This window comes from Globicephala melas, chromosome 6, assembly GCF_963455315.2.
Source record: "Globicephala melas chromosome 6, mGloMel1.2, whole genome shotgun sequence".
Taxonomy (NCBI): domain Eukaryota; kingdom Metazoa; phylum Chordata; class Mammalia; order Artiodactyla; family Delphinidae; genus Globicephala; species Globicephala melas.
This window is the reverse complement of record NC_083319.1, coordinates 83,340,540-83,365,628: the sequence shown is the minus strand read 5'-3', so window position 1 is coordinate 83,365,628 and position 25,089 is coordinate 83,340,540. Positions and strand designations below refer to the sequence as shown.

General features: G+C 45.4%; 1 protein-coding gene across 3 annotated transcripts in view; it reads right to left on the bottom strand.

Annotated features, from left to right (window-relative positions):
• The window catches only part of NTRK2 (neurotrophic receptor tyrosine kinase 2), a 383,866-nt gene that overhangs the window by 66,228 nt on the left and 292,549 nt on the right, over positions 1 to 25,089 (bottom strand). For all 3 annotated transcript variants that reach the window (XM_060301090.1, XM_060301091.1, XM_060301089.1), the window contains exons 15-16: positions 14,666 to 14,838; positions 8,001 to 8,235 (exon numbers count right to left, since the gene is read on the bottom strand). In XM_060301090.1, the coding sequence (XP_060157073.1) occupies positions 8,001 to 8,235; positions 14,666 to 14,838 (408 nt within the window). The remainder of the gene's footprint in view (positions 1 to 8,000; positions 8,236 to 14,665; positions 14,839 to 25,089) is intronic.

Below are 25,089 nucleotides of genomic sequence, written 5' to 3'. Positions count from 1 at the left end.
GGAGTAAAAATCTCCTACTGAAAAACGCCAGCACTTTTGTATTTTTAGCACTGATTATGTGCCACTTCAATTTATTGTCCTCAACAAGCTTTAAAGGCAGGAGCTCATTGAGAATAAAGAAACAGAGACCATGAGGGCGCATCAGGTGAGTATGGCATGGTTTTCTTTGCTCTTCCCAAACCCATTCACCCATTCACTTTCAGTTCCTTTTTACCTATAGTAGAACCATAGTTTGTCTAGGTCTTCAGAAAGCCACTGATCTCTGCAAGTGTATTCAGTCCTTAGTCTTGGCCCACGTGTGGCCAGTGAAATATAAGAAGGAGTCTTTGCAGAGGAGATGTTCTGGGAAAGATTTACTTCCTGATGAAAGGAAGGCATGCAGGTAGAAACTATCTTTTCTCTGCAGCCATCTTGCCCCCTTCCTCCTCCAATTGCATGTTTGACACGTTTGGAGTTGCTGCACCCATCTTTCAGCCATGAGGAAAAGACCAAGAAAATGCCAAGTGCCAAAAAATTGCTCTGACATTGAAAAGCTTCTGAACCAATCAGAAACTGCCTACCTGTGAACTTCTTGTCATGCAAACAAAAGCAACTCCCTATCTGCTCAGGGCATTGCTAGTAGCTAAGTGTTAAATTCATTCCTAATGGATAGAATCATAAAGTTAGAAGAGAGAAATTGGAGATTCAAACCTTTGCCCTTAGGACCCCAGTCTGATGCTCTTTCCTCTATACTCCAGCTAACTCTTTGTTGCCAGCTTCCTTTTTTAAGGAGCTCCGGTCTCAGTGATGCAAAGATATGGAATGTCACAGACATGAGATAGCTGAGGCCTGACTGCTTCAAAAATGGGTAAAAATGGGAGAACGTACCTGCTGAGGATACCTCTCAGTACTCTGAGGAATAAGAATCCTTCTGGCCCAACCAAGTCAATAGGCTATGGCCTACCTTCCTTTCCAGCATACCTGAAAGCACACTTAATTTCTGTATGTAGTACTTCCATGTACAAAGCGGATGGACTTTTGATTTCAAGAAGAAGAGACTAAGAAGACTGAAAAAACAAGAGGATTTATGCCATCTCCCGCTAACAGACTTTACTAGTTAGGAAATGGATGAAACCAGGCCCCTGGACAAAGGATCTCCAGGCCAGCTCTCTTGTGCAGGCTTTGGCCGCTTTCCATAGCCCTTCTTAAAAGGCCACAAGTCCCAGTAATAGATTAAAGGCTCTGAGGCGTTCTGTAGAAAGGAAATTATTCTTACCTTAGTGACCATGGATCTCTTTTACTGGTGAACAGCCTCTGACAGCTCATGGTTCCAGTTTGAGAGAGGCTGCTCTAGGCCAAGCAAATATATACAGCAGTGGAGATGTGGGGATCTGTTGGGCGGATCTATTTTCATAAGCTTCCAGAATGCAATCTGACATGTCACTTTCTGGCATAAAAATTCGCAGTGGCTTCCCACTGACAAAAGGACCAAGTCCAAAGTCTTTGGCATGCAAACAGGCCCCCGTGAAATCTGATAATAGCCTAAATAGCCTACTTTTTTAGCCTCAGAGGCATGCAAAGGAGTCCCATTCCCTGGCCACGCTTTGCAATGTTTACATTGCCATCTCTTGTCCTATGCTACCTCCTATGCCAAGAATTCCGCCCCTCCCCTCCTGGCCCACAGCCTTCTTGCCTCTAGAGCAATTTTGGGTTCATATCTTAAATACCAGCTCAAATGTCATGTCTCTGTGAACCCTACTCTGGTTTCCCAGTGTAGGCTGGTGGCTTTCTCTTTAGGGTTCCCAGTACATATTTCTATTACAGCATTCATCACATTATCACGTGTCTAAAACATCCTCCTTTATTATTTAGTACAGTATCTAACACATAGCAGCTGCTTCATTAATGTGTGTTGAATGAATGAATGAATGAATGAATACTCACCCACCCTGTTGCAACTCCAAAGCATATGTGAAAGGTTCACAGGGCGGCTTGAATACAAATTAAGCCAATTTAGAATCCTGAAACAATTTATGCCAATCAGCTTTTATATAGAATTAGTCTGAACTCAGTGTTCTGATTTCTCTCCAACAGACAGGTTCCTCTGAACTGCGCTCTCTCTAACTGTTGTACAAGGCATAAATTGAAGATGATTTCAAAGAATAAACAAACTCTTACATTTCTGGGGCCACTTTAATCAAAAGAACCCAACCAGAAAGGTCTATAATTGTTCATGTGAAAGTTAAGAGTCATTGTGTGAGTATCTATTATGGAGGAAAATAAGGAAATGGTATCAGCAAAAGAGAGTTAATGACATAGAGGCATTCTTCTTTCAGGAAGGGATTGTGTTGCCTCTTAAAATGAATGCCATGCCTGGCTTTATGGGTTCTAGGCAAAGTATATCAGAAGTTTTTCTATTATAGTATTAATGTAAATAAGTTTAAGCTCTGAGCTTTCTACTGAAAATAAATTGTCTGAAATAAGGATGTCCCTATATCTCTGGCTTTACTTCCTGAAGACAGCACTCCTAGACTCACAGACAGGGTATCTGCAAATCTGAGTATCTTCTGTATTCATCAACAGGGCTAAAAAGATATGCTCATCAAGGCTTTTCCTTATGTGTGTCCTGTTCAGCATACATAGTGTGTGCCCTGCACTCTTACAGTTTGCACAAATACAAAGATATATTAGACTTGTCCTCTCCCTGCTCTCATATCAATGAGAAGACATGCACATGAACAGGTTTCCATGATGCAACGTGCTCTATGCTGTAATGCTTATTTATATGAAGTATTGAGGGATCACAGATTTGTGAGCCATTACTCTGTGTGGAGAACATCAGGGAGGAGGTGGAACTGGAATTGGTAGATGCCATGCTGGTCCTCATAGCGGGAATGACCTGGGCATTTTACACAACACACTAAAAACATCTGTGGAATGAGCTGAGATCTATCTATCTATCTATCTATCTATCTATCTATCTATCTATCTATCTATCCATCCATCCATCCATCTGTCCACCTACCTACCTATCTAGAAATGTTCACATTACATACAAATATTTCTTTTAAAATAAATACAATTTTTCAAAGACCAAGGTATGAAAGTTCATCCTTGATTATTTCCTATGTGCTTGTCCAGTTCTTAAATTACCTAAGCCTTCTTCTCTCCTCTATGGTTCAGGACTTTATTTTCCAGTTTATTACCCCTCTTCCTTCAGGGTGGGCAGATTAAGGGACAACGTACTGAAGTTCAAAACAGTTCTTTTCCTACTTGTTATATCAGCTTATTTTAAGAAAAACCATCGTCTTTTCTCTCTGCTGTTCATAAACTGTATTAAGCACTTGAAGATGATTTCTAGACTTGTTGTTTATATCATTTTAACACTTTAGGATTCTGACCATGGCCTTGCTTAGCCAAGCTATACTTATTTGCTTCTTCTAATCTCCACCATTAAGCAATTTGCCGATTCTGCGTCCTTCTCTTTCCTTCTTAAGTGAAAGATGGATTAAGGATAGGATTTCTTACCTCTTGCCACCATAAAACTAAAGCCCAAAGGGGTATAAGACTTAAAAGCGAGGATTTCAGATGTTTGGGGCTCTCTACTTGCCAACGGTCACATTCATTTTAAATGCATGTTGAAGCCAAATTGTGGAAAATACCAAAGTGCACATTAAAAAAAATTCAGTGGATACACTGTGGCATAGTAATGACCAAGTAGAGTGAGATCCTAGGTCTCTGACAGGAATCTGGTTCAGATGCTTCCTAAATGCCAGGCTTTGCCAGTGGAGGGAAGGAATAAAAATGAAATGAAAGACTGGTACTGCAGAGCTGCTAATTAAAATAATTCAGAGAACATAAATGCTAGAGTAATTTTGGACCTGCCATATCAGGCTGGTTTCAATGCAAATGTAGTGTTCCGATTTCTTCCTTCTTTGGGAAGATATAATTAGCTCAGCTGCAACAGGGTGGAAGCCTCGAGGCAGCCGTTTCCTGGTGCTGCCAGCTCCCCCATGATGGAGAAGCAGCTGCCACCTGCCCCTCCTGCCATGGATCGCACAGAGCTGGGGCCACCCTGCAAGGCTGCTCACAAGCCACCATGAACAGAGGCTCAGGCTGCCATTGGGACTGGTTCTTGCTTAAAGATGAGGGACATGTTGCTCCTTAATAATCCAGTTGACTCTAGGCCCAATCGCCATCCTTCCATATAAGATAGCCTTGCTGAACTCAAAAATCCTCCTTTGTTACTGTGGCAGGAAGGATACTTAACACTGGTGATGACGGCCCACATTGGCCACAGCAGCTCCCCACCTTGGAGTGTGCAGGCTTTGGGAGAAGCTAGAAACAAAGCAATGAAGAAAACATGCCCACAAATGAGAAACCAGAGCTGTAAGGAGAACACATTCCCCAGCTGACGTGGCAGAGAAGATGAAGAGACACTATGATGGGGACAGGCTCAATGCTAAGCTTGTGGATGATCCAACAGGCGGGTAACTCATGTGAAAGCAAGAGTGTCCTGGGAAATAGCCATTGCATGATGTACTCAACTCACCTGCAGAAACAGAGCACCAGCTTCTACTTGTCGATTTGACAAACTCAAGAGAATGGACTCTACTGACAGACTTTTGATATTTAAATAAGCAATAATATTCTACAAATGAGTTCTATGACAATAAATACTTTCATGGAACCAAAAAGTGTACCACCATTTTGAAATTTTAGACAAGGCAAAATAGAATGCATAATTTCTTAGTTGTCCTAAGCTACCATCAAATTGTCAGGTTCTTAAACCCATCATCCACTTTCCTACCGGCTCCCACCCAGGCCCACCTATCATAGAAGCCAACAAAAGGCCGTTTTTTTCTCCTCCTTCTCAATGGGAACAACAAACAACCAAGCAAACATACAAACCCTGCAGCTGCCACTGAGTAATGACCATGGTGGGGGGATTAAATCAATGCGGCATCTGAAGAACATTTCTTAATGACTGGGATAGTTCCGTGAAGACCATTTAATAAATAAAGGAACTGGGAATCATTGTTTCCTCCAATCAGTTCAGAAGGAAATACTTCAGGAAAATGTCACTTAAGTGGAGGATTTTCTTTTCAACAAATCAGAATATATGGTAGATGACAAATGACAGTGTTTTTATAATGCATAAATGACCAAGGCTAACTTCTCGTGTCTATAACGATGGTCACTGTTTTGTTAGTATTTTTTAGGCTTTTTTATTGAGATACAATTCAGATACCATAATATTTACCCTTTTAAAGTATACATTCAATGGTTTTAAGTATATTTACACATATACTAAACAGTCATCACACTATAGAATTCTAGAACATTTTCATCGCCCCAAAAAGAAACTCCATATCCAGTCACTCCTCGTGCCCCATTGCCCCCCAGCTCCTGGCAACCACTAATCTATTTTCTGTCTGTATGGATTTGCCTCTTCTGGACATTCCATATAAATGGAAGCATGTCGTATGTGACCTTTTGCACTTGGCTTTCTGCACTCACCATAGCGTTTTCAAGGTTCATCCACGTTGTAGCATGAATAAGTACCTCATTCCTTTTAATTAATGAATAATAGTCCATCATATGGATGACCACATTTTATCTGTTCACCAGTTAACAGACACTGAAATCGTTTCCACTTTGGAGCTATAATGAATAATGCCGCTATTTCGTTTGTGTACAAGTTTGTGTGCATGTGTGTATGTATGTGTGTGTGTGTGTGTGTGTGTGTGTGTGTGAACATATGATTTCAATTTTCTTGGGTATATACCTAGGGGTAGAATTGCTGGGTTATATGGTGACTCTGTGTTGAACATTTTGAAGAACTGCCAAACTATTTCCAAAACAGCTGCACCATTTTACATTCCTGCCAGCACTTTATGAGGGTTCCAATTTCTCCACATCCCCGTTAACACTTCTTATTGTCTGTTTTGCCAAGTGGATGTGAAATGGTACCTCACTGTGGTTTTGATTTACATTTCCCTAATGACTAATGATGTTGAGCATCATTTTATGTACTTATTGGCCATTTGTACATTTTCTTTGGGGACACCAAAAGAAACTTAAACCCTTTGCCTATTTTATGATTGGGTAATTTATCTTCATATCATTGAGCTTTTCAGTCTTCTTCCTCTGAATTATTTTTCTAGAGATTGTAGAAAAGGACACTGAGTTCTACTTAGTTCAGTCCCGGTTTTGAGAATGAAGCATAACTTTATCGATTTGGATAATGATAAGGTTGAAAATATTTATCGAGCACTTATTTTGTGCCAGGCACTCGGAAACCTTTATTAACTTACTGCGAAAGGGAGAGCTATTGCTTGGGCCACATGTTTCTTCCTTGGATGCTCATCAAGATCAGCACTTAAGGAAGAACTCACGTGTTCCTTTGTCTCCTGAGACCGGGAAACGCCCCTATCCCCACTTCCTGCCAAGGGAGCAGAGCTAACGGAGAAGATGCATCCATTGGCAGGTAACCTCCCGCCATTAGCTCTCTGGAATAAACTAGTCAGTCATTGCTAGACTCAGGACAGGTGCTTTGCAACTCTGTTTTGAACACCTGAAGTTAAGACTGCCCATGTTTCCTGCAAACACACCCAAGAAAATCCTTTACGATTTGGTCTCCATCCTTTCTTGCTGTATAAAACGTGGACAGTGCTCATCAAGGTGACAAAGGAAGAAACCCCACGTATCAATCTCTAGAAGAATACGCAGCAAGGCAATGGATTCATTGTCTTAGACTAACTGTAGGAGAGTCAGCTCGGCTACAGGGCAGAGGCACTGGAGGTGAGGGAGGCTGCAGGGAGGAGTACAGGAGACAAACTGAGAAGGCTCCTCCTCAAGCATAAATCATCAAGGGCAGAGCAAAGGCGAGCACAGGCATTTTCTTCACCAGCCCTAACCTAGTATGAAAGTTAGTGGAGTTCTAAGTTGTACCCTCTTAGGTAATATATTTCTAGAACATTTATTTCTTTTTCTTCCTACATCCCTCTCCCTTTAAAAATCAAGCAAAACAATAAGAAAACAAAATTGGTGGTTTGAGGTGTTAGAACACAACCCAAATTTTCAATATCATGACTTCCCGGTTTCCAGAAATAACCCTTTTCTTTCATACCCAAGTTCTGAGATGTCAGTTAAATCTAACACGCCAAGGATGCCAACTCCAGGTAATCAGTGGATTTGAATCATTGTCTATAACTCTAGCTGTTAGTGTTTCAAATGGGGGAACCCCAGGCAGACTCGGTAGGACAGAACCTCTTACCAAGATGGCCACCAGCCAAGATGGTTCTGAGTGGGAACTTCCAGGGTCTTAGTGTACTTTCATTTATGTGAACCAGCTCACCCTAGATCAAGCCTCAAACAAAGGCTCCTGGCATAGTTTCACAGAATCAAATCCAAACCTCAAAATCCTTTAACCTCATGGCCTCCTGGAATTTTTCCAAGGGTTCCCCTGGCAGAACTCTCATGTTGAGAACTCTTTCCTCTTGGAGATCTCACAGACAGCTCTGGAGAGCCATGGAAAGAGCAGGATGGTGTTGTGGGCTGAGCTGTGTCTCCCCCCAATTTATATGTAGAAGGCTTAGCCCCTAGAATCCCAGAACACAGCTATATTTGGAGATAGGGCCTTTAAGGAGGTGATTAAGCTAAAATGAGGCCGTTAGGGTGGGCTCTAATCCAGTCTGACTGGTATCCTTATAAGAAGAGGAAATTTAGACACACAGAGAGACCCCAGGGATGCCCGTGCACAGAGAAAAGGCCATGTGAGGGTGTACATAGTGAGAAGGCACTGTCCGTAAGCCAAGAAGAGAAGCCTTAGAAGAAACCAATGCTGCCGTCACCTTGATCTTGGACTTCTAGCCTCTAGAACGGTGAGAAAATCAATTTCTGTTGTGTAAGCCACTTAGTCTGTGGTATTTTGTTGTGGCAGCCCTAGCAAACTAATACAACGAGGGAGCCCCAGGGAAGGATGGCCCTGGGGTCTCTTTTTCGGTACAGCCACTCACCCTGTAGTAGTCAGTGCTGTACACGTCCCGGGACATGCCGAAGTCCCCGATCTTCACCAAGAGGTTCTCGCCCACCAGGCAGTTCCGGGTGGCCAGGTCTCGGTGCACGAAGTGCTGGGACGCCAGGTAGACCATGCCCGCGGCGATCTGCTGGGCGATGTGCAGCATCTGCGACTGCGTCAGCTCCGTCGGCGGGTTGCCCTCGGCCATCAGCACGGCATCAGGTCCGTGCGCCCTGGGGAGAACACAGAGGGCCTTGCTGGAGCCTCAGCTCTTTGCCTTGAGGGGCCCTTTGCCCCACATCAGCTGCTGGTATGGAAAGATGCTGCCTGACTTAGCAAAAGAGGAGGGAAGGATGCTTCACCCACGGTTTTATCTCTAAAGCCTCCAGAGCACCTAGGCTTTATTTCCCAGAAAGTCTAGCATTTCCTGGGCCATGTGGGCCTGAATAGTGCCCCCCTCGACACACAGACAGGTTCACATTTTAGGGTTCTGGAACTATGCTGGGATCAGGCACTGGCTAGATCCCAAGACCCTGAAAAGCAGTGGGTGGATGAAGCAAAAAACAAGCAAACAAAAAAACCCAAATCAAAATAAAACACTGGGGGAAGAGTTTGGCTCTCCTGGAGTGAGGGGTCACTGCACCCTAGCAGGAGCCCCAACTCTGTCCTCCCAGCCACATGCTGCAGCAGAGGGCCCTCACTCCCTCCAGAGTGCAGCTCTGCTCTCCCCTACTCCACCTGCCCGGTGGCCCAACATGGCTTCAAGCTGCCCATGTTATCCCCAAGCCCAACTCAGCAGAATCCCAGGGCATCCTCATCCCGGACATTCATTCCCAGTGAAAAATACCATCTCCTTCGGCCCACACCTACCCCGACCTCCAGCTCAACACATGTCCTGGGCACCACACAGGAGAGCCTTTTGAATCACAACACATTTATTCTTTTACTGGGCAAGTCTTATTCCCCACACTATGGTGGGGGGGCGGGGGGAGCTGGGAAGTACGGTGTCTTATATCTTCTTTATCCTCTGTCTTACACACCCAGCCTTTTCCCAGCTATGCGACAACTTAAGGCACCTTTTTTTTTTTTTTTTTTTTTTTTGCGGTAAGCGGGCCTCTCACTGTTGTGGCCTCTCCCGTTGCGGAGCACAGGCTCCGGACGCGCAGGCTCAGCGGCCATGGCTCACGGGCCCAGCCGCTCCGCAGCATGTGGGATCTTCCCGGACTGGGGCACGAACCCGTGTCCCCTGCATCAGCAGGCAGACTCCCAACCACTGCACCACCAGGGAAGCCCGACTTAAGGCATCTTAACACTGGCATGTGCTTCAGGGAGGGGAGGGTCCCAGTCTTAGGATGCTATCATGAACCGCTCCCACCCTCCTTTCCGCATTCCCCACCCCGGAACCCTGCTGAGCTGACTGGAGTCACTGCCCCTGAGGGGTGCTGCAGGGCAAGGAGTAAATGCGTCCTTTGCTGCTGGACGTGCCAGGGTGGGAGTCAAAGGGCTTCTGTCTCCCAAAGGGAAGCAAGGGAGGAGATCTCCTTCAGGACAGTTGGAAGCACTTAAAACAAACATAGAGGATTCTAAATGTTAGAATTTAAAGTGGGTGACCCCACCTATGGGCGTCCAGAGCTATATGAGTATTTGAAAATAAGAGAGCCAGAATTACCCAAGAACATCCAGCTCGTTTTGCCCCTCCTCCGACCCACCAGCCCCATAGACCCTCCCGTCATGGCTCCAGCCACAGTGGTTCCCAAAACACGCTGTCACCAGATCAGTCATTCTTGCATTTTCAGAGAACAAGTACTGGACAAGGAGGTGAGGAGTTTCCCAGTCCTCGCGGTGTCCAGCCCCATGACCTGGGGAAGACTTTTAACTTGTCCAGTCTGCAATTTCCCCATTAGGCAAAAATCCATAGGGGTATTATGTTGGGTGATCATTTAGGTTCCTTTTATCTCTGAATATCTGGATTTAGCCATTCCTGTTTTTGTACAAGGCAAGTCCTGACACATTTATTTCACCTCCATTCAAACTGCAGCCCCGACTGCCAATGGTCACACGGAGGAGAATACGGGAAAAGCTTCAGGTTCTCTCCAGCTCAGAATCTCCCTCTGGAGTAAGAAGTCTTACAGTGCAGCGGCCAAGAAGTCTTACAGTGCAGCGTTCTGGGGTATCAGAACTGGACGTGATCTCCTTCTAACATGCTAGCTGTGGGCTGAGGTAGGCTACAGAACGTCTCTGGGCCTGTTTCCTCATTCTGTAAAGTGGAGATACTGACTACACCTTCCTAATAATATGACACTGACAGGGGATACGTGAGACCCTGCTTGTATGGTGCTTTGTAGACTTTCATTGGAAAGCTGGAGAGAAAGGCTTTGCAAACAAAGTTTTCTTTAAAAAAAGAAATGGACGGTGATACGAAAACACAAGTCATCATCCGTGCATTTCTTTTTGTGGTTGGCCTGTGATGGGGCTCTCAGGGTCAGCCCCGCCCACCTCACTAAAGGTCACTGAAGCCCAACCCTTCCTAGCACTGAAGGGGCAGGGGAAAGTGACAGTGTTTTCACTCATCATAGGAGACACCAGGAAAAGGATCTAGGGATGCACATGAATTATGGGAAATCCTGAAACACCCAGAGAATATAGGCCAGGATGAAATCTTCATAGATTTAGTTCAAAGAGGGAAATAAATTGTTGATTTTTCACAGCCTTATTTCAGCTCCAGAAATCCAGACTCCTCTAAGAATCTGTCTATTGCAAAGACTCCAGGAAAGAGGAAACGTTAGAGGCCAAGCACAAAAGGCCACCTCTGTGCAAAGCCCCCATCTGCCAGCTTTCCATTCTGCGGCACCGGAGAGCTGGCGCCCTCCAGGGCCCTCTGCACTCCACCTCCTGGAGTTGGGGCAGGCTCCTGCATTTTTAACCAGCTGGTGCTCCTGCTTGGTTCTGGGTATTTGAACAAGGCTCATTTTAATAGAAGAAGCCTTTGAATGCTTTGCTTGGGCAGAAAGTCCTGCTATAAAACCAGGGCAGGCAAGTCTTCTAAACAAGTTCTTAAGAGGAGTATAAACAATGTTGCTTTGCTTCACTTTGCTTCACTCCACAGGTTACCCCTCAGCTCTTGGAAATAAAAACGTATTTCACCTCTTCCAGGAGAACACACCTTAAGAGGGGAAAGCACCGCCGGCGCCCTGGCTCGGGGAGCAGGTAGTAGCTTCAGCGGGATTCTGACGAGGGAGGCTGCCCACCCTGCCTTGTTCGGCCTGTTGCCTCCCAATGAGGGGGACGGCAGCCCTTAGCCACACTCCTCTGGCTCCAGAATTCTACAGGACACTGCTTTCCTTCTGGTTTTTTAATGGCCACTTCAAGAGGAAGTAGTGACATGGTTAAGACTATGGGTTTTGCAGCCCTGGCTATGGGTTTGAATCTCAACTCTGTCACTCACTAGCTGCTTGACTCACTTTCTTCAACTGTAATATGGAAATGATGGTAATAATAGCTTACTATGTTGATACATTTAAAACATTTACAATGCTTAGAAAGGCTCAACAAATAAATAGCTTTTCTTTTTGGCCTTGCCACGCAGCTTGCGGGACCTTAGTTCCCTGACCAGGGATCAAACCTGGCCCCGGCAGTGAAAGCACTGAGTCCTACCTAACTACTGGACCACCAGGGAATTCCTGATAAATAGCTGTTATTGCTTGAAAAAAAAAAAGCTGTGTCTATCTTCCCCTCATTGGAAGGGGATTCAGGAGAATTCTAAGGGGAAAAATTGTCATCTCCTTGAAAGCAAGGACAATGTTTGACTGCTCATCTCCCAGCCAACCTAGCATAGGGCCTGGTCATGTTGGTCCTCAATGTATGGCTTTTGGATGAATAAAAAGGGTGGGAGGGTAATTGTAGACAGCTGTCTTTGTAGGGCAGTTCCAATGACACTTGGGGACACATTCATGGCAGTGTAAGGGCTGGGTTCCCTTCCAGAAGGAGAGGACAGACTAGTTCACAGCACATCCTTGGACCTGAGAACCTGATTCTTGGCATGGAAAAGCTCTTGTTCCCAGAGTTCAGCAGATTCTGAAATGGAGCACAGGAGGTTTTCCGCAGCTCCATGCCCTGTGCAAGCTGCTAAGGGAGAGTTAGGTGCCTGCTCCTTCTGGAAGGCAGGAAGGAGAGCAAGGGATGGAACTGAAAGAATCAACACACACACACACACACACACACACACACACACACACACACACACACACACACGAGTCTGAGCTCACAGAGGCATTTAATTGCATCCAGGTGAGTACATTTGAATTTATTATGCTACAGTTTGGGAAAGTACCATTTTAAGTTAGGGACATATCCTAAAACATGGGAACAAAGGAAATTAGCTCTATAAGCAGCAGACCTCAACCAAATTCAGCTTCTTTTCTTCCTTCATATTAGATTTGTCAAGATAATGTGCAAAAGCTCCCATCATCCTCTCCCCTATCACCCGTGCACATGTATTCACGAGGCTAGGGATGGTCAAAATGATCCAGACTGTACAAATCATGGGATGACATTTCTAAACACAGCAGTACTCTCTTACCCTTCCACTGTTGTCTCAGCAATTGACTTATTCCTTAAACTGTACAGTTCCTGAACCTTCCAGGGGCTGCATGAAGCTACTGGTGCCGATTTCTGTGGAAAGCTCTCTTCAGTGCCCGTAGAAACTAGAGGAGGACAGGGCAGTCTAGGTGCTGCTGTAACGCAAAAGGCGTCACTTCCCCGGGATTACGGATGCCTCAGCCAAAATAAAGAGGAAAATGTGTCAGAGAAGAAGGGTTGTGGGGACAACATCTATTGATTCCCTGCCATCACAAGAGTCCTGACACTAGGCCTTGAAATGGGTGTTATCACACCCATTTTACAGGTGAGGAAACTGAGGCCAGTGAGGAACATCTTTCTTATTTCTCCTAAATTATACTAAGCTTTCAAAGATTAGTTATATTTTAAAGAAAACAGTGTGCGAGAGCCAGATGTGACTTTAAGAGTATCTAACTCAGATCCACCTGAGAGTTCTGGCGGCTGAGGTGCTGTGGCTGGGGACCCACCCAAGGGACCCAAGCATCTGATGCTGAATAGGAGGGAGAACCCGGGTCTCCCAGCCCTCACTACTGGGACCTCTTACTCTTTCCATTGTTCGAGACCATAAATGTGCGGCTTCCATCGTGCCTCTGCTTAATGCAAATGAAAGCATCGCTTGTTCTCCTTCACCGAGGAGGGTCTGGATCAGCACGTTTCTTCTCTCCCCTGGTAGATACAGGATGAGAACACTCACTATGGGCTCCAGCAGGGTGACCACCAGCTTCCTCTGTCTCTCTCATCAAACTCAGCTCTCCTTTCGATTTCTCTCAGCTGGTGTCTGAGTAGAAATCATTACTAGCAGAATTCAAGCTTCTGCTTGTTGAAAACTTCCTACTTGCTCCTATGCTACGAGCTTTCTATTTATTCTAATTCAGCCCTCCTGCCTACCCTGCTGGCTCAATATTATCATCACAACAGCTAAGAGACTTGCCCAAGGTCATTCAGCTAATAAATGCTAGAGCTGAGATTCAACTCCAGCTCAACGTGCTGCCCGGATCATTACTATCTCCTCGAGAGACGCTGCCCTGCGATCCCTTTTACTTTGCACCGTTGTCCTCACTGTTTCAAAGCAGCGCCGCCCACCCGCGCACCCCACCCCCGGTTATGCACACTCGAAACCGTCTCTCACTTGCTCTATCCCGCGGCCCCTCGCGGGCCCCCGCACCCATCACCGCAAGGAAGGGACTTCCTGAGAACCCACTGCTGAACCAAAACCCAATTAGGCCCATGCTAGAAATCCAAGTTACAACGCTATTTAACAACCCAACGACTCCCTTTTATCCTCGACATTTTCCCTTTCCTCACTTTGCTGCCTTCCAGTTTTCCCCGCTGGTCACAAAACCCCTCATGTCGAAGCTGACCATCTTTTTCTGACCTCCGGGACTCAGTAAGGGCCCCAGTCCTCAGTCTTCAATGGTCCTGTCCAGTGTCGTTTTACCTCCTTCCTCCTAGACGTTTTGCTCTTTCGATGCTGTTCTTTGCGCTCTATCCTCTGACCGACTGACTTCCTGGTTCTTCATTCTGTCCTCAGAGTAAAGTCCAAATGCTCGCCTTTCCAGCCGTGACCCTCTCCTACCCTGTTTTCCACCTCCCCTTGCCCTGGTTTATTGTGTTGTTTGGCATCTCCAGACTCTCCACTCTTCACCAGACCAGACCTTTCCCTGTGACACCTGGGTGCCTGAACTCTTGCTGTTCCCTTCGCCTGAATAACATTCTTCCCTTATCCACCTGGTAAACTCCTACAGAGCCTAGGGCCCATCTCAAACGCACAGGTCATGTACCATTTAATGAAGCAACACTCAATAAACACAGGTGAAATGGAGTGGAATCATTAGTATCACATTATGTAGAGTTTGTTGATTCAGGAAAAGGAGCCATGCAGTGGCTTCAGGTTCTTTCTCTGTAGTAGGCATTGATGTTGTCACCAGGACAGGCTGTTCCAGAGAAAGGTCCAAGGGCCCCTTGGTCCTTCCCAGGAAGCCCCCTCTCCTCACCCCCAGGCTGTCTGGAGCCCACCTCCCACGTGGCCCCCGGTGCCCCCCGTACCTGAGGAACTTGTTGAGGTCCCCGTGCTTCATGTACTCAAAGACCATGATGAGTGGGTCACCCTCCACGCAGACGCCATAGAACTTGACGATGTGTTCGTGCTGGAGGTTGGTCAGCAGCTCAGCCTCGCGGTGGAAGTCCTTGCGTGCGTTGTCGCTGGCATCCTTCAGCGTCTGGGGACCGGGGCAGAGGGGAGAAAACCGACACAGCTTAGACTGAGGGCGTGAGAGGGAAGCTGCGTTGAGAGGGATTCCTTTAGGGGGCTTTGAGGTTCCTGGATGGGAAGGACATTCATCTCATGTATCACCCAAAAGATTGAAAAACTAGCCTAATTCCTGAGGAAATAAGGTTTGTATGAATAACTGAGGAAAAGTTCCTTCTGGGTACGCAAAGGTTTAGTTTATGAAGGATTTACATAGATGTTCTTTCATTAAGTGACAGACATGAACTTTTTACAAGATATTGAATATAGTTCCCTGTGCTATACAGTAGGTCCTTGTTTATCTATTTTATCTATAGTAGTGTGTATCTGTTATCTGTTAAACCCAAGTTCCCAATTTATTCATCCCCCCCACTCCTTTCCCGTTTGGTAACCATAAGTTTGTTTTCTATGTCTGTGAGTCTATTTCTGTTTTGTAAATAAGTTCATTTGTATCATTTTTTAGATTCCACAAATATTTGTCTGACTTCACTTAGTATGATAATCTCTAGGTCCATCCATATTGCTGCGAATGGCATTATTTCGTCCTTTTAAAGGGCTGAGTAATATTCCATTGTACATACGTACCACATCTTCTTTACCCATTCATCTGTCAATGGACATTTAGGTTGCTTCCATGTCTTGGTTATTGTAAATAGTGCTGCTGTGAACACTGGAGTGCATGTCTTTTAGAATTAGAGTTTTCTTCTTTTACAGATATATGCCTAGGAGTGGGATTGCAGGATCAAACGGTAAATCTATTTTTCGCTTTTTAAGGAACCTCCATACTGTTCTCCATAACGGCTGTACCAGTTTACATTCCCACCAACAATGTGAAGGGTTCCCTTTTCTCCACATCCTCTCCAGCATTTATTATTTGTAGACTTCCTGATGACGGCCATTCTGATGGGTGCAAGGTGCAGACATTAACTTTTTATCACCTTCATCCTTTTTAACCCTGGTCCCAATTACTACCTCGGACATCTCTCCCATTTGGGGGCTGGTTGTACTTTCTAGGCTGCTCTGCACACCTCGCCCCTGCTCATATAACCTTTGTAAAGCTTTATATTATGGAAATATTCAGTAGAGAGAAGATCATAATGACCCCTCATGTACCCATCTTCCAGCTTCAACAATGATCACTTTGCCAGTCTTTATTAAGTGAGGTCTCCAAAAAGCCTTCCCCAACGTGTGCCCACACACACTGCTGGCTCAGGAAACACCCTTGCCAGTGAGCTCAAGAAGGCCAGTCATGCTGCCACAAAGACAATGCCCAGGAGCATGCCAGCTGGCCTCTGGTGCCTCTAGTTCTCTGCTCAGCCACCACGGTGTCACAGCAGGACACAGCTGGCATTTGTTGGTGCCACGCACACATGCGGAGCTCCTGTCCTGTGTCAGTCACTGACCAGAGCTGTGGTGGCATCAAGAAGACAATGACCCAAACAGGGGCCTCAGACATTCATGAGCAAATAGGGTGATACATCACAATGATAATTCAAGCTCCAAACACAATGCCTGAATGAACCGGCTCCGCTGCGTCTCTGTACAGCTTGATCTCTTGACATGCCTGTCTTGAAACTTATGCTTCCACCTTATGAAATGTCTGCAGCTGCCCAAATGACACGGGCCATGCCCCCCTGCCCCTGCCCGTGTTCATCCCTCTGCCTGGGATGCTGACTTGGTCAGGGTCACTGGTGTTGGAGGTTGAATAATGCCCTGCCCCAAAGGTATCCACATCCTAATCCCTGTAACTTATGAATATGTTACCTTACATGGCAAAAGGGACTTTTTTTTTTTTTTTTTTTGCGGTACGCGGGTCTCTCACTGTGTGGCCTCTCCCGTTGCAGAGCACAGGCTCCGGATGCGTAGCCTCAGCAGCCATGGCTCACGGGCCTAGCCGCTCTGCGGCATGTGGGATCTTCCCGGACCGGGGCACGAACCCGTGTCCCCTGAATCGGCAGGCGGACTCTCAACCACTGCGCCACCAGGGAAGCCCCAAAAGGGACTTTTTAATAAATTTATTTATTTATTTTTTGGCTGCGTTGGGTCTTTGTTGCTGCGTGCGGGCTTTCTCCAGTTGTGGAGAGCGGGGGCTACTCTTCGTTGCAGTGCGCGGGCTTCTCACTGCGGTGGCTTCTCTTGTTGTGGAGCACGGGTTCTAGGCACACAGGCTTCAGTAGTTGTGGCTCACAGGCTCTAGAGCGCAGGATCAGTAGTTGTGGCACACGGGCTTAATTGTTCCTCGGCATGTGGGATCTTCCCAGACCAGGGCTCGAACCCGCATCCCCTGCGTTGGCAGGCAGATTCTTAACCACTGTGCCACCAGGGAGCAAAACGGGCTTTGCAGATATGATTAAGGATCTTGATATGGGGAAATGAGCCTGGATTATTCGAGTGGGCCCCAGTGTCATCATAAACAAGGGTCCTTCTGAGAGACCGGCAGGAGGGGGAAGAGAGAGAAGCTATTAGGATAGAAGCAGAGGTCAGAGAGGAGAGAAGATGCTGTGCTGCTGGCTTTGAAGAAGGAAGAAGAGGACATGAGCCAAGGAATGTGGGCATCTCTAAAGGCTGGAAAAGGCAAGAAAACAAATTCTACCCTAGGCCCTCCAGAAGGAGCCAGGACATCTTGACTTTAACTAAGTAAACTGATTTCAGACTTCTGCCTCCAGAACTGTGAGAGAAACAATTTGCGTTGTTTAGGCCACTGAGTTTGTAGTAGTTTGTTACAGCAGCCATAAGAACTAATACACCTGGCTAACACCTAGCAGTCCTCCAAGACTGGGCTTGGCCATCACCTTTTTGAGAAACATTCGCTGACCCCCTCATCATTGTCACATCCCCACGGCCTGGCCTCCCAGGCTAGGTTGGATGACCCTTCTAGGTACACCTCGTACCCACCTCTATCCTATTGCCAGCCACAGTACATTCTCACTGCATGTTTATTTGCTTATCTCTGGTGTATATGGTGAGCTTCTTGACCCAGGGACTGTGCCTTCCACCTCTACACTGCCGGCATTGGGCACGGCACCAGGCACATGGCAGGTATTCAAGATTTATTGGTGCAATGAGCCAGGGTTTAAACCTGGACCTTTTGATGAGAAGCTAGAACTCCTCCCCTTTGGGTACCATAGTGTGAGGATCTGCCTTTGACTGAAAGGAGAACACAGACTTTGGCTCTGCTCTGGACCTCTCTGAACCCTGGTTTTCTCTTCTGTAGGGTGAGGGTAACAATATCATCTACTTCACAGGGTCCCTGGGAGGATTGGACGAGATAGACTAAGTTGAGATGCCTCCCAGGCTCCCTGGTACAGGCAGAGATTTGGGAGATTTGAATTTGAAACTCCAACCTAGTTGCATTCAATTTGCTCACGCTAGGATCCAAGAAGGCCAGAAGGTGCATGGATAAGGCAGGGGGCCAGCCCAGGGCATGAAAGTGCCCCTGAGTCTGCCACTGGTTCCCTCCTGAAATCCCTTGAAGCCTGCAGAGTTTTCTCAGAGATCCAGTCTTTTATGCAGGGGCTTCTCTGAGTCGCTGAGACAGCTTATTTCTATGGCCTTGGTCCATCTTTAACAGTGTGTTGGAGAAGGCAAATGAAACTTTCAGGTCATTTTCACAAAGCATGGACAAATTCTGCATGTAAATTTTCTTCTCAAGTTTCAGCTATGTAGTGTTGATTCAAGAATGCTAAATTTTGTGTGTGTCTGTGTGTGTGTGTGTGTGTGCGTGTTAGAGAAAGAGGTGGGGGGATGTCAGACAGTGGGGTAGAGTGGGAAAGAAGATAGGATTTTCACTGGGGAGGCACCAAACTGAAAGACTTAACAAGCATTTCATATTTCCATTTCCTCAAAGCAAAATCCTACGGGAAGAGACTCCGCTCTTAGTGCAATGCTAAAAACTGTGCTTCAGTAACATTTTTGAATTTAAGAGAGGAGATTTCACTATTCATGGGACAAATGCATTTCACAAACCTGGCCTCATCCTATGTGCCCATCCATTTTTACATGTCAAGTTCTTTTTCTAAATTATAATCCAATTCTATTTTAAGAGATTCAGAAAATATGGCGGTAACAAGTTGGGCAAAATCATCTTCTGAATTTGGCACTCGAAGGACAGAATTTTTCTAAGGGTGGAACCATAGCCAGACAGCAATCAGAAGCTGGAAAAATTCTGCTATCAACCCTATTTATAGAATTCATCTCTGTTTTAGCACCATGGCTGACTGTGTCCCTTGGCAATGGACATGAGGCGGCAGCTTCCCTCACTGACAACTCCCTCCACTGAAGTTTCATTTTGACAGGCATATTTGCCCCATCACTGAGCATTGCTATTTTCTTATTCCTAGTGTCTGCTTTGTAGCTTCATTTCTTCTTATTCCTGGTGAATTTCCTGACACTTTAAAGATGCCATCCTGTCTGAAGACATTCTCAAGGGAGAGGTCTTATCCTGAGCTGCAGCGAGTTGCTGTCTGGAGTACACACTGAGTCAGAGTTGGAAGAGTGGATTAGCATGACATAAAGTCAAGCACAGAACTGAGAAACTAGTGAAAGTAAAATAGAAGTAAGAAAATAAAAACAAAAGGAAGCTGAACATTCGTCTGAAATGCTTCTGCAGAATATTAAGGCTAATGGGAAGCTGGTAGCGGAGGCAAGATCACTTATTTGAAACCATTGGTGTGATTGGATGTTGTGAGTCATGACAAATGATTGTGCATTTCAAAGTATAGGTGGTTTTGGAGGCACAAGGTAACACGAAGATTGTGTCCTTTTTAAAATACTGATGTCATATTCTTCTCCTATACTTTTTAGAGAGCATAGCCACAGAGTTAAGGTGAAAGAGAAAAAAAAGAAGAGATTATTATGGCAAAACCTCACAATGCCCAATGCACACCACTGGGCTTAAAGCAGAGACAGAAATGAGTAAACCCTCCCACGAGGCAACCAAGATGCATTAGAATGTTTGTCCACATGCCTAAGCTCTTCTGGGTCAAGATCTGTTGCTAATGGAGACTGTTTACTCTTCTGATATCTTCTAGACCTGCACTGTCCAATATGGTAGCCAATAGCCATGTGTGGTTAGTGATCATCTGAAATACGGTCCAAATTGAGATGTGTGTAAAATACAGATTTCAGATTCTGAAAACTTGGTATGCATGAAATACCTCATTAATATTTTTAGATTAATAGTATATTGAAGTGATGGTATTTTAGATAGGTTTAATTAAATAAAATACATCAATACAATGAGTTTCATCTGTTTCTTTTTACTTTTTAACAGGTAGACTAGGAAATTTTAAAACAGAAATGTGGCTTGCTTTTGTGGTCCATGTTATACTTCTATTGGACAGACCTGTTCTATAAAAGTCACCTTAGTAAGCTGTTAATGGGTCAACCTACTTCTTGGGAATGTTGGAAAACAATGCTAAACTGAAATAGAGTTAAGGCAGACACCCTCCCTATGAGGTCCTTAGAGGCAATGATTATTCAAGTACTTAGGGTAAGCCACAGTCACGAGGCTATGTGATTCTTCTAACTTACAGGGTCTTCTCTAAAGAAAAGTGGAGGAAGCTTCTCACCAATGCTTACAAGAGTGAACTTTTGAGGAGTATATTGTAATAAATTCAGAGATAGAAAGAGCTTGATAGAAACAAAATCTTAGAAACTAGGAAGAGTGTAGTAGCTGTCTCCCCAACATTCCTACAAATGTAAAAGCTAATTAGATGACTGTGTAAAAACAGTAAGGATCACACACACACTCAGATAGTGCTCGCTGTACTAGAAACCAACACTCTGTGTAACTGTGCAGTTACATATGATTGACGGCAAAGGCCAGCCAATCATATGTAACTGGCCTTTGCAAGGACTCTATCAAATACAAGATTCATAGCCAGGGTGCTGACCGCTGCCATGTTTATTTTCACAATGGTGCTCTCATGGTTCCAAATCTAACAAGCCAACCATCCAATGGGAAACATGAGGTTAATTTCTAATTCATATACTTTAAAATACTTGCCATAATTTGGGGGATAAAATGGATGGCTTGTGCGTGTATATTACATCAAGTTGCATAGTACAAATGCTCAATCTTTGAAAGATGGGAAACTAATTCATAGCAACTGTCATATTAGAGAAATATGGACTCAAAAGAGTGAATCAGAAGTTGGCCTCCGACATGGACAACTGCAAGATATTTACAGGCTTTAAATATGCTAGCATACAATTGACTGAGACAATTCCACTAGACAGAAAGGAGCTGGTAGGTCACAGTAGACCATGACTCGATTACGAGTTCTGCTGTCACGTTAAAGTCAATTAAAAAGCAGCCCATCTATCACAATGTACATGTTCTAGAGATACAGAGGAGTGAAATGAATACTCCAGCTATGTTTTGTATCAGATGAGACCTCATTAGAGTGAAACGCACTGCTTGTTTTCAGCATTTCTGAAAAGATGTGGATAAATTGGAGAAAAGCCAGAAAAAAAGGGTTAACAGGACAAATTAACAAGACAAAAAACAGATCTCCCATCAAAGGTTAAAAGTTGAAGTTACTGGGAAAGGGACATTGATGGAGAAACTTAATAATGGGGGCCTGCCATGACAAGTACAAGAGGGATTCTGACACGGAAAATGTTACTGACCATCCTACAGCACATGTGGGTGTGTACGTACACACACACACAGACACACACACACACACAAGCACATGCACTCATATATGTGCCAGGGAAGAATGAACTTCCACTAAAGGACATAGAAATCTATTAAGCAATGCCCGGACCATAAAGATGATTAAGCCTTTTAATAAGCCACTGTTAAAAGTTCTACCATTTCTGTTCCCAGAAACTTGTAAAGATGGAATTGATAGTACTTTCTGCAACATTATATTCTGTTAAGGAATACAATCAATTTTTTTAGGGCAACACTGACCAATGTTCTCTTAAATACACTAACCTTGTCATCATCAATTTCTATTTTGTGGGAACAGGGATTTCACACACCAATTTAAATGGAGAAATGGAGGGGGACACGGGAGGAGGAAGGAATGGTTGAGAGGCTTCACAGTTAATCAAGATGTGAGGACTGATGTGACAACTATCAGTAGAAAATAAAAAGAAGGAAGGAAAGGAAGGAAGGGAGGGAGGGAGGGGGGAAGGAAGGGAGGAAGGAAGGAAGGAAGGAAGGAAAGAAGGAAGGAAGGAAGGGAGGGAGGAAGGAAGGAAGGAGGGAGGGAGGGAGGGAGTGAGGGAGGGAGGAAGGAAGGGAGGGAGGGAGGAAGGAAGGGAGGGAGGGAGGAAGGAAGGGAGGGAGGGAGGAAGGGGGGAAGGAAGGGAGGAAGGAAGGAAGGAAGGAAAGAAGGAAGGAAGGAAGGGAGGGAGGAAGGAAGGAAGGAAGGAAGGAAGGAAGGAGGGAGGGAGGGAGCGAGGGAGGGAGGAAGGAAGAGAGGGAGGGAGGAAGGAAGGGAGGGAAGGAGGAAGGGAGGGAGGGAGGGAGGAAGGGAGGAAGGAAGGGAGGGAGAGAGGAAGGAAGGGAGGGAGGAAGGGAGGGAGGAAGGGAGGGAGGAAGGAAGGAGGGAAGGGAGGAAGGGAGGGAGGGAGGAAGGAAGGAAGGAAGGAGGGAAGGAAGGGAGGGAGGGGGGAAGGAAGGAAGGGAGGAGGGAAGGAAGGGAGGGAGGAGAGGAGAAAGAAAACAGCCATCTGCCTTAAAAATAAACTTGCCTGGGGAAAGCACTTGAATGGATGAACTCTTGACGCTCTTTCTCATTTACAAATTGTTTCCCTGTTCCAGAACTGAAGGATAAGCTGTCTTTTTTGAGCTCTTCTTCTGCCCTTACACATATTCTGAGACAACTGGCTCTAGTTGCTTCTGGCCCATAGGTGGCCTCGCCTGTGTCACATGCCCACCTTGGATGCTTGGACCTCAGGCAGCTGCCTGGCAGGAACACTGACCGGAGTAACTGGTCGCATGGCATTTCCTTCTTAAGGAATCTGAAGGTGAGTAATAGAGACCGCAGGAGCAGCAGCGGGCAGGAGGCAGCAGCCCAATGCTAGGGAACAGCGGAGGGGAGAGACAGCTGCGCCACACCAGCAGGGAAGCCTGGAGGAGAGCCCTGGTGCCTCCTGCGAGGGTAACAAAGGGCCCGTCCTAAGGGCCAGCTCAGATCCTGGTGGGCTTCTGGATCCCAGCTGCCTCATTCACAGTGAGGCCCAGTGGTCCTGCAGGTCCTATTTGAGTCATTCATCTTTCAGTTTGTCCTGTCAGGTCTCTTTCCCCTGTCTTTTTGTTTAGCATCTCTAATATTGTTTCAGAGAACCAATGCCTCCTTACATTTGGTCCATGTGTGTGGTTAGAGCTGACCTCATCTTCCATTTGCAAGGATATGCATGTGACCCAGGCCTAGATAACCAGAACATTCTATTCCCTTGGCTGGAGGGCCTGGTGAAACAACTCAAGACAAGCCAATACGAGTTGGCCCTTCGACTTTTGCATAATTGTTGGGAAAGAAGAGCTCTCTTTTGGGTTGCTAGGATGGCCGCATCTAAGCCCAGAGCCACTGCTGACGAGTCTTTAGCATAGTGTGGGGAGAGCCTGCCAGAGAATACAGTCAGCAGAGAAGAAAGCAGAGCCAGGAGATGGAGAGAGAGAGAGAGAGAGAATTGCTGATGCCCTAGATCTTTCAGTGCCTGAAGCTAGAGCACCAGCAGCAAGGTCTTCCAGTAGCTTAGGCAAATACATTCCCTTTTCTACTTAAACCAGCTTGAGTTGGGTTTTCGATGAATATTATACTGCTCTTATTATCAAAGCTGATTAAGGTATTTTGCTTGTATCCTCCTGAGGCCAAGCACTCATCCGGAATCATTTTCCTTATTTCCACCTATTGCCTTGAATTACATTGCTACCCAGGAAAACATGAAAATCTCTCTCGTCATTACACACACATAAGCACAACTACACACTCCTTTGTATTACTTGATAGGTGGTATTACGTTGAATTTCCTCAGCTTGGTTTATTAGGGCATGTGTAGAATTCAGGACGTGAAAACGTGGTGCACAGTAGGCATGGGGCTGGTGAGGTCGGCGTTTTAGTCCTAGGTCTGACATGAAGTGATCTCATTCAAGCCATGTAATTTTGGATAGGTCATTTATCTTCCCTGGACCTCGTTGGCAAAATGTATCAGTTAAGCTAAAGAATTTCAATAATAGCTCTATATATCTGCACAGTGATTCGATCATTTCTAAAATGATTTCTCATTAGATTATATCGTATATATATATAATCTCATGAAATTATTTCTTACCTAGAAATGCCAACTGCCAATTATTTACTTTTTCAAAAGGCTATTATTTCAATAGCCCATCCATCCATCCATCCATTCAACAAGCATTTATTGCCTGCTACTACATATTAGGCAATGTGCTAAAAGGCATGGTTCCTACCCTCAAGAATATGCCACACTAATGGAGAAGATAGACACTCATGTCATTGATTAAATATACCCACGAATACATGTATAATTAACAACCTTGACATATGCTGTAAAGGACAAGTACAGATGCCTTAATACGTGGAACTGGGAGTTCTGACCTTAACGGGGGAGCAGCAAGGGGAAGTCTCCTTGAGGGAGCAACTCTAGCTGAGAGCTGATGGGTGAGTGGGAGCTGTGTGGCCCCGAGGCTGCGCTGGGGCCCTCCAGGCACGGGCGTGGCCACAGCGTGTTGGATGCTACTTTGGGCTGGCCCATGGTAACGTGCCACGGGGTGTATCAGTCAACTCTGCCAGAACGCTTGCATCATTTCCTCTGTTGCTGACAAGCAAATATTCAGAAACGTGAAAAACAAAAAGCCTTCATTAGGTGCTAAAGAAAGTGCCTGCTGAACTCAGATGTCACCATTTCGCATCTCGCCAAGTCTTCCTGTGCAGAATCTCTGACTCGCTTTAACTTACACCTTGAGGAAGCCACTCAACTTCTCTGGGTCTTGGATTTGCCATTTATAAAACATGGGACTTGGATTATAGATATGATTCCTAAGGCCTCTCTTGTGTTCACCATTTTTCTGTTTCTAGAAGTACACCTGAGTTAGTGGAGAGGGGGAAGAGAGGCCATGAATCCTACAAAGCCCACTTCTGGCTGTATTTAAAAAATGAAAATTAGCGCCCATTCACAGCACAAGGAAAGGTTGTAGGAATTGTAGCTATTGAAATGCAGGTTGGATGGAGCCAAAATTAGT